General features: G+C 50.6%; 1 protein-coding gene across 1 annotated transcript in view; it reads left to right on the forward strand.

Moving 5' to 3' along the window:
• Positions 1 to 4,480, forward strand: part of grxcr1a (glutaredoxin and cysteine rich domain containing 1 a) — a 158,000-nt gene extending 153,520 nt beyond the window's left edge. The window contains exon 4 of the mRNA XM_085969424.1: positions 2,931 to 4,480. Coding sequence (XP_085825550.1) covers positions 2,931 to 3,110 — 180 coding nt within the window. The 3' untranslated portion in view covers positions 3,111 to 4,480. The remainder of the gene's footprint in view (positions 1 to 2,930) is intronic.
• Positions 4,481 to 9,866: the final 5,386 nt, after the last annotated feature.

Here is a 9,866-nt window from a genome sequence, read left to right on the forward strand (position 1 = left end):
GGAATCGTACGCAGGAAGTACCTAACCATAGGGTGATATTGAGATGCATTTTTAATTCCTAATCAGTCTTAATTCAGTTAACCCCATCAGTAAGCCATTGGAAAATGCTCACCTTTAAAGTGATGTTGAGAGATTTTGAGATGCAGCAGTTGATGAGTGGAATCTGTCTGGAACTCTTTAAGATTTCATTTCACATAGCTCACTAAGCCCTTGAATGTTCCAGTCTGTTTAACCTGCTCACCATTTGATATCTTCCTCTTTTTGTTCAAAAATCCACCAGAATTTAAGTCCTGTTTAAATGAACAAACTTTGCAAGTTGCTCACGATAGTCTGAGTGATCCATTATGCGGTGACCATAACTTTTTCTGCTGAAGCCATATCTGATACTGAAAAAATTTACAAGGATCATGGGCAATGATTGAAGTTTAAACTACAGAGTAAGCATGAAGCATTGCTTAAAGTGGCTTTTAGCCAGGACTAAGGTATCACTTTTGCAATGTATAGGCAGTTTCGAACAGCAAGTGCAGCTTGAAAGACCCTGCTAAAACTGTAGATTATTCACTGAACAATGGTTCATATGTAACTACAGATGCCTTAATCCACTCAGGTGTAAAGAAAGCAAGTATTCAATCTAAGATGCACGTCTTCAAGCTAAGTAAATGCTAAACTGCATTAGGAAATCTTCACATCCCTACAGGAAATAGAGATCAAATAGGTTCCTATTAATTGTGGGATGATGTTAAAAAAAAATCGATTTACAAGTTAGGTTTTTCCTGACTGCAAAACATACCGAAAGTGGCAATTGCAGTAATCATACATCACATGAGTTTATCCAGAAGATCCAGTGATCATGGGCCGGCCGGAGGAGCAGGAGGGGCGTCTCAAGAAGATCGCGGGCGATGGGCTGCGGGGTGGCTGGAGGAGCGGGGGGTGGTCTGAAGGGATCAGGGGCTGGGAGCAGCACAGGGAAGGCCAGAGGAGCGAGAAGAGGCCTCGTATAGGGATTGGAGGCCGGGGGAGGGGGTGGGGTGGGGGGGTAGTGGGGAGGCCATGTGGAGGGATCAGAAGCTAGGGGGGCGGGGGGGAGTGGGGAGGCCCCTTGGGGGGATCGGAGGTCTCGGGGGGAGGCCTCGTGGGGGGATCGGAGGTCTGGGGGGGATCGGAGGTCTGGGGGGGAGGCCTCGTGGGGGGATCGGAGGTCTGGGGGTGAGGCCTCGTGGGGGGATCGGAGGTCTGGGGGGGATCGGAGGTCTGGGGGTGAGGCCTCGTGGGGGGATCGGAGGTCTTGGGGGGAGGCCTCGTGGGGGGATCGGAGGTCTGGGGGGGAGGCCTTGTAGAGGGATCGGAGGTCTGGGGGGGAGGCCTCGTGGGGGAATCGGAGGTCTGGGGGGGAGGCCTCGTGGGGGGATCGGAGGTCTGGGGGGGAGGCCTTGTAGAGGGATCGGAGGTCTGGGGGGGAGGCCTTGTAGAGGGATCGGAGGTCTGGGGGGGAGGCCTTGTAGAGGGATCGGAGGTCTGGGGGGGAGGCCGCGTGGGGGAATCGGAGGTCTGGGGGGGAGGCCTCGTGGGGGATCGGAGGTCTCGGGGGGAGGCCTTGTGGGGGAATCAGAGGTCTGGAGGGGAGGCCTCGTGGGGGGATCGGAGGTCTGCGGGGGAGGCCTCGTGGGGGAATCGGAGGTCTGGGGGGGAGGCCTCGTGGGGGGATCGGAGGTCTGGGGGGGAGGCCTCGTGGGGGGATCGGAGGTCTGGGGGGGAGGCCTCGTGGGGGGATCGGAGGTCTGGGGGGGAGGCCTCGTGGGGGGATCGGAGGTCTGGGGGGGAGGTCTCATGGGGGTATCGGAGGTCTGGGGGGGAGGCCTTGTGGGGGAATCGGAGGTCTGGGGGGGAGGCCGCGTGGGGGGATCGGAGGTCTGGGGGGGAGGCCTTGTGGGGGAATCAGAGGTCTGGGGGGGAGGCCTCGTGGGGGGATCGGAGGCCTGGGGGGAGGCCGCGTGGGGGGATCGGAGGTCTGGGGGGGAGGCCGCGTGGGGGGATCGGAGGTCTGGGGGGGAGGCCTTGTGGGGGAATCAGAGGTCTGGAGGGGAGGCCTCGTGGGGGGATCGGAGGTCTGCGGGGGAGGCCTCGTGGGGGAATCGGAGGTCTGGGGGGGAGGCCTCGTGGGGGGATTGGAGGTCTGGGGGGGAGGCCTCGTGGGGGGATTGGAGGTCTGGGGGGGAGGCCTCGTGGGGGGATCGGAGGTCTGGGGGGGAGGCCTCGTGGGGGGATCGGAGGTCTGGGGGGGAGGCCTTGTGGGGGAATCGGAGGCCTGGGGGGTAGGCCTTGTGGGGGGATCAGAAGCCAGGGGGGCAGTGGGGGAGTGGGGAAGCCCCTTGCGGGGATCGGAGGTCTGGGGGGCGGGGGAGTGGGGGGATCGGAGGTCTGGTGGGGGTGGGCGGCCTCGTGGAGAGATTGGAGGCCTGGGGGGGAGATTGGTGGCTGGGGAGTGGGGGGCGGGTTGGCAGGGACCCTGGATTCAGCGGGTAGGTGTAAAGGCACCTACCTCCTGGATGCAGCAGTCCTCGCGTTGCTATAGCTGGCGAGTTTTATGAAGTGTGCAAAACCCGTCCAGCTACAGTTAAACACAAAATGGAGGTTAAAGAAGAGGCTTCCACCCTCATTATAATATTTAAATAGACGGCCCGCCCCCCTGTCCCGCCTCCGTTACAACCGGAAGTGGGTGAGTTGGAGGCGGGTCCAGGTCAGGATTTTGATTTTTAACACTTTGACTGACCCATGCCCCCAGCCCACCCATGTTTTAAAGTTAAAGTCCCCCCCAATGATTTTATTTGTTTCTGCTCTGTGTGAAGTTATACCTGGATATTTTATTATTTAGAAATGTTCCAAAAAGAAAGGGAAATACCGAATAATGTATTTTTCTCTTTTTCTTTTAGAAAGTCCAGCACCCACAGGAGTGTTCAGCGTGTGGTGGATTTGCATTTGTTCCGTGCTCAGTGTGCCATGGGAGCAAGATGTCAGTGTTTCGAAACTGCTTCACCGATTCCTTTAAATCCCTCAAATGCACTTCTTGCAACGAAAATGGATTACAGCACTGCAAACTCTGCGCAAAGTGAACCCCCTATCATCACTGAAAATAACCCCGTACTGACATTTGTGGGAGCTCAACAATAAATGTATTTATAAGAAGTGTATTTTCTGATCTTAATTCTAGTACACTAATTAAATATATTAGCTATTAAAGAGCCAGTTGCCACCCTGCTCTAGTTGGAAAGGTAAAATTAATCACAGTCATTAGGAACTAATCTGTAGCGTTGACCATTCCTGAAATTAAATTTAGTCTGATTCCTGGGTAAAGTGGGCCGAACTCCAGCTCCATCTGTTTCATCCTCACTCCACAAAAACATTCAAATGTTCGGAGCTACCTTTGCTGTTTACAGGTTCTACTGAGTGATGTCAGCAGGATATTGGTGATTTACATACAGTTAAGAAAAGTGTGTATAAACTATAAATGACAAGCAATATATTACACAATATAGACATGTTAATTAAAATTATTTCAGTGAAACTGCGAAAAGAGGAATAAAATAAACCAAGTGAGTTTAACTAAAACTATACTGCTTATACTGCTATACTGGCAACATATAAGTTACTATTCCTTCTAGTTAACTTGTAATGTTTTTAATTTGGGGAAAAAATACCCTCTCTCCATCTGACAAGAACTGGTTGGTTACTCACAAGTTATTATTAATATTTTCATAATAACTACACCTAGCCATGTACTGGTATGCACATGCCACCTTATTTTGGCAGGTTTACTAACTCCTCCAAACCCAGGTACACATTTCTCATCCAACAGTGAGGAGAAAACGCTCTCCTGGAGATAAAATATATATATATTCCAAGTGCATAAAGGGCAACTTGGTCCAAAAATTATTTATATTAGCAATGAGAACTCAGGCCTTGAAATGACACTGCGATTATTAGAGTTCCAGCACTAAACAGCGCTGAATGAAATTCCTCTCCCCACTATTTTTACGGCGGTGTTAGTCTATGTCCATTAAATGGACTAATGCCTCTGTTAGAATGTAATGTGATTGTGTGAACCATTCGTACGCCAATTTTGCACAGAGTAATTTCAAGCTCTCCATTTTTTAGATAAAGTTGTGAATTGTGCGCATAATTCTCCATAATCAGACTTTAGAAGGAAAGCTGTTGTTTTTTATGAAGCCAATTATTCTGTTGACTTCTGCTTTAAGCCCGCTGATTAGCAAATGCAATGATTAATTATTTAATGCAAGTCACTTTCAGTACTAACAAGAAACTTAATGTGGCCCAGAGTCAGCAGTGGCGGTTTGGCAGAACAGGAAACACAATATCCCCAAAGGACTCACGGGCTTTTTATAACTTGACATGATTTTGTTATAATTTTAAAATACTGTACTTGATTCAAATTTGGAAAAGTAAATAAAACAATTTAAAGGAATGTTAATATTTTATTGGCCAAATATGGCTTGTTAAAAAAAGAATCATTAATTAACACAGGGGTAATTTTAACCTAACTCGCTGGGTGGAATGCTGGTTTTGCACCCTGCCCAATACAGGTAGACTATCCATTATCCGAAAACCTCGGGACAAGCCATGTTTCGGTTTTCGGAAAATTTCGGATTTCAGAAGGTATTTTATAAGACTGGGAAATTTGTCGGGGGTGGGGGTCGGCGGGGGGGGTCGGGGGTGGGGGTCGGCGGGGGGTCGGCGGGGGTCGGGGTCGGCGGGGGGGTCGGCGGGGGGTTGGGGTGGGGGTCGGCGGGGGGTCGGGGTGGGGGTCGGCGGGGGTCGACGGGGGGTCGGAGTGGGGGTCGGCGGGGGGTCGCAGGGGGGTCGGGGTCGGCAGGGGGGTCGGGGGCCGGCAGGGGGTTGGGGTGGGGGTCGGCGGGGGGTCGGGTGGGGGTCAGCGGGGGGTCGGGGTGGGGGTCGGCGGGGGGTCGGGGTGGGGGTCGGCGGGGGTCGGGGTCGGCGGGGGGGTCGGCAGGGGGTCGGGGTGGGGGTCGGCGGGGGTCGGGGTCGGCGGGGGGTCGGGGTGGGGGTTGGCGGGGGGTCGGGGTGGGGGTCGGCAGGGGGTCGGGGTCGGCGGGGGGTCGGGGTGGGGATCGGCGGGGGTGGGGGTCAGCGGGGGCTCGGCGGGGGGAGTGTAAGTCGTGCGCCACTCTGGCCATGTCGTGCGCACGACTTACACTGAACGAAAAAACTTTCGGTTTTTAGAGGTTTTCGGAAGTTCGGATAAACGATAGTCTACTTGTATTACTCTCCATTGACCTGATCCCGTATGTTTCCAAATGGTTGGATTAAGTTAAAATTGCCCCCTCTTTACATTGCCAGAATATATTATTTCTGTTGAATAAAACGTGACAGATTTTGCTAAAACCCTGAGCGATAACTGAATGTAGTAATTTTAATTCTTTACTGACTGACGTTAAGCATTGTCTGAGCGGTGTACAGAAAGGAAAATCTGACAGGGAGGATCACATATCCCTTACAGAACCCACCCAATTTTCCTTCCATTCATTTCAATTGAAGGAAATCCAGTGGGTTCTGTTGTTGGCGTACAATCTCCCTGCCAGAGGTTCCTTCCTGCGCTCCAGTGATACAATCTCCCTGCCAGAGGTTCCGTTCTGCGTTCCAGTGATACAATCTCCCCGCCAGAGGTTCCTTTCTGCGCTCCACTGATACAATCTCCCCGCCAGAGGCTCCTTTCTGCATTCCAGTGTTACAATCTCCCTGCCAGAGGTTCCTTTCTGCGCTCCACTGATACAATCTCCCCGCCAGAGGTTCCTTTCTGCATTCCAGTGACACAATCTCCCTGCCAGAGGTTCCTTTCTGCGCTCCAGTGATACAATCTCCCCGCCAGAGGTTCCTTTCTGCGCTCCAGTGATACAATCTCCCCGCCAGAGGCTCCTTTCTGCGCTCCAGTGATACAATCTCCCCACCAGAGGTTCCTTTCTGCGCTCCAGTGATACAATCTCCCCGCCAGAGGCTCCTTTCTGTGCTCCAGTGATACAATCTCCCTGCCAGAGGTTCCTTTCTGCGTTCCAGTGATATAATCTCCCCGCCAGAGGTTCCTTTCTGCGTTCCAGTGATACAATCTCCCCGCCAGAGGTTCCTTTCTGCATTCCAGTGATACAATCTCCCCGCCAGAGGTTCCTTTCTGCGTTCCAGTGATACAATCTCCCTGCCAGAGGTTCCTTTCTGCGTTCCAGTGATACAATCTCCCTGCCAGAGGTTCCTTTCTGCGCTCCACTGATACAATCTCCCCGCCAAAGGTTCCGTTCTGTGCTCCAGTGATACAATCTCCCTGCCAGAGGCTCCTTTCTGCATTCCAGTGATACAATCTCCCCGCCAGAGGTTCCTTTCTGCGTTCCAGTGATATAATCTCCCCGCCAGAGGCTCCTTTCTGCGTTCCAGTGATACAATCTCCCTGCCAGAGGTTCCTTTCTGCGTTCCAGTGATACAATCTCCCTGCCAGAGGCTCCTTTCTGCGCTCCAGTGATACAATCTCCCCGCCAGAGGCTCCTTTCTGCGCTCCAGTGATATAATCTCCTCGCCAGAGGCTCCTTTCTGCGCTCCAGTGATACAATCTCCCCGCCAGAGGCTCCTTTCTGCGCTCCAGTGATACAATCTCCCTGCCAGAGGTTCCTTTCTGCGCTCCAGTGATACAATCTCCCTGCCAGAGGCTCCTTTCTGCGCTCCAGTGATATAATCTCCCCGCCAGAGGCTCCTTTCTGCGTTCCAGTGATACAATCTCCCCGCCAGAGGTTCCTTTCTGCGTTCCAGTGATACAATCTCCCTGCCAGAGGCTCCTTTCTGCGCTCCAGTGATACAATCTCCCTGCCAGAGGTTCCTTTCTGCGGTCCACTGATACAATCTCCCCGCCAAAGGTTCCGTTCTGTGCTCCAGTGATACAATCTCCCCGCCAGAGGCTCCTTTCTGCATTCCAGTGATACAATCTCCCCGCCAGAGGCTCCTTTCTGCGTTCCAGTGATACAATCTCCCCGCCAGAGGTACCTTTCTGCGTTCCAGTGATACAATCTCCCCGCCAGAGGTTCCTTTCTGCGTTCCAGCGATACAATCTCCCCGCCAGAGGTTCCTTTCTGCGTTCCAGTGATACAATCTCCCCGCCAGAGGCTCCTTTCTGCATTCCAGTGATACAATCTCCCCGCCAGAGGCTCCTTTCTGCGTTCCAGTGATACAATCTCCCTGCCAGAGGTTCCTTTCTGCGTTCCACTGATACAATCTCCCCGCCAGAGGTTCCTTTCTGCGCTCCACTGATACAATGCTTAATGCCCAAGCTGTAAAGATGAAAATCTACCCCAAAGTTTTATAATTTCTGTTTTGGCACCGTACAATTTTGTTCAGTAAATAGTGCGCTAAGTAGCTCAGAAAACATAATCTCATAGAGTATTGAATCATCACTCTTTGGATTAACCTTACAGCCTTGGAAGATTAATGTCTGTTGCTGTAAAGCTCGTGTTTTATAAAAGTTAATACTACATCTCCTGGTAATTTAAGAAAACAAACGAGAATGCAGTTTGCTGTTCAATTTACAGTACAGGACCACAAGAAAATTACCATAATGCCATCATGCAATGCTGAAGCTATTTCCAATCTATTACTGTAATTGTACATTGGTAAGTCTAACTTGGTTAACCTCCGAGAGAACACAACATATTATGTGGCCACAAAAGTGCTCAGCAAGAAAAAGGCCATGTGTTACTCAGCTCTAAATAATTTAAACAACTTAAGTATTTAGACAGCTCAGCTTGCTTTTAATTATTTAGAACCCCTGCTCAAGATTAGTCAGACCTGGCATATTACTGGCACCCAGCAAAGCCCATCAAACTGCAACAAATATTGTAAAGAAATAATAACATTTGAAGAGCTTTCCTCTTGCAATTTGGGTTTACTTTTTTCCCTATCATTCTGGTTATTGAATTCAATATTTTCCTTAAAATACAACTTAACATTAATTGCAACTTTGACTAAAACTTTCCAAGTTGTAGTTGGCATGACTTGCTCCATGTATTTAATAGAGATTTAACATGCCAAATAAAATTAAGGGTTATAAGGTTAAGATAGAGAGAGTAATAATCAAACACTCTGGGGGGAATTTTTCTGGGGGTCAGCAGGCACATTTGGTACTGGGCCTGGTGGGAAAATGGTTTTTTTGAGAGTGGCTAGGGAACCCGCTGTCAACCTTCCTCCGCGCTAGTCTCCCAGATGTCGGGTCTGTCATTGCTGAACAGACCTGACACTAAGCGGAGGAGAAGGCAATTTAGATTATTAAGAGTTTGTTAACAGGCGCTTAAAAACTATTTTAAGCTCACCTTTAGATTTTAAGAGTTCGCCCAAGGCTTCCCCACTGCTCGAGGATCACGTCAGGTAAGGAGGTCGGGTGTTGTGTCAGCATGGGATGATTTCTTAACCGGACAGCTGCAAATGTTGCATAAAAGCTCCCATTTCATAGCTGTTCACTTTCCAAGGTTAGAAGCTGTTGCTTACTGCATTTGGAAGACAGATTGAGCTTTATGCAGCTTGCAAGTGTTTGGAGCAAACTTTCTATCCAGTGTCACCTGATTGGAACAATCTCTCTCACCATTGACAGATCGCTTCTGTCATCTCAACTTCACTTGCCATCTATTTCATCAGCATCGGTGCCCTTGAAACTACCTCACCTTGGTCCTCAGAATCCTACCACGATCAGCCCCAACACCAGCATCACCAGGCACACCAGCAGCACCAACAACAACACCAACCCACTCCACAATCAACTGATGCGGCACAGGAGACAGGGCATCAGCACCCAACCATATTACTGCCCGGGACGCCAGGGATGGCCTCACCATAGCCACATTTACTTCACTTGGCGCTGTACACCCTGGCTGCCACATGATGCGCCAGGTTGGCACCACCCTACACCAACACCATAAAGCATCCCTACAATGCCCAAGCCATTCCTTTCACACTAATCGCCATTGTGGGGGGTACTGTTATGTTTCACCATTCACTGCAACTCACTAAGCCACTTCCAAAGGTGCACACAAATCTGTCCAAGAACGCAAAGCGTTGAAAATAAAGATTTCAATGTTTGACAGCACATTAACAGAAACTTCACATGAACATTGGCTAAAACACCCAAGTGGCTACCCTTGTGTGTTGTCACTTGGTATGATTGGACTAGGAAGAGGGTGCGTGTGAGGGGTGGCTAGTGAGATGGAGAAGTGATAATGTAGATAAAGAGGGATGGGTGGAGGTGCAAGGTAAGTTGGTGCGAGTAAGGAATAGGGTAGGGAAGGCAGAGTGATGGGGATGTGATGAGTGGCACAGCAAGATGAGGTTGAATGCGGCTTTGTAGTAACGTTTCGTGATCTACTGAGATCATTGAAAGGTTTGCGCCACTGCAGCCAGGTCCTCCTGACAACATCCATGCTTGTGCCCTCCTGTGCAATATATAACCAGGCTGTGTTGGTCTCCTGGGGATGTCTCTTATGCCCATGGAAAGGGAAGAGGACCTTCCTGCATGCTATGACTCCCTCCGTGCACCTCTGTGCAGTGCTTGTCAGTGACTGCAGCACCTCAATGCTGTAGAATACTGACAGCACAACTATCAAAATCAATTTGTGCATGGTCCCTTTAAGGAAACCGGATGATGAAGCATCATCAAGTGACTTCATCAGGACTGCTTCCTTCAATTGGCCGGGAAACGCGCTGGGTGTTCTTAACAAGCCCAATCAGCGTAAAATCATTTCACAAAGCAGGCTGGAGCCAGCAGCAAATTCGCACCCTGCCACCAACGCCGGCCGCACCGGACCCGCCGA

The sequence above is a fragment of the Somniosus microcephalus genome, chromosome 2 (genome assembly GCF_052327205.1).
Source record: "Somniosus microcephalus isolate GS21.2 chromosome 2, FLI_Smic_1.0, whole genome shotgun sequence".
NCBI lineage: Eukaryota > Metazoa > Chordata > Chondrichthyes > Squaliformes > Somniosidae > Somniosus > Somniosus microcephalus.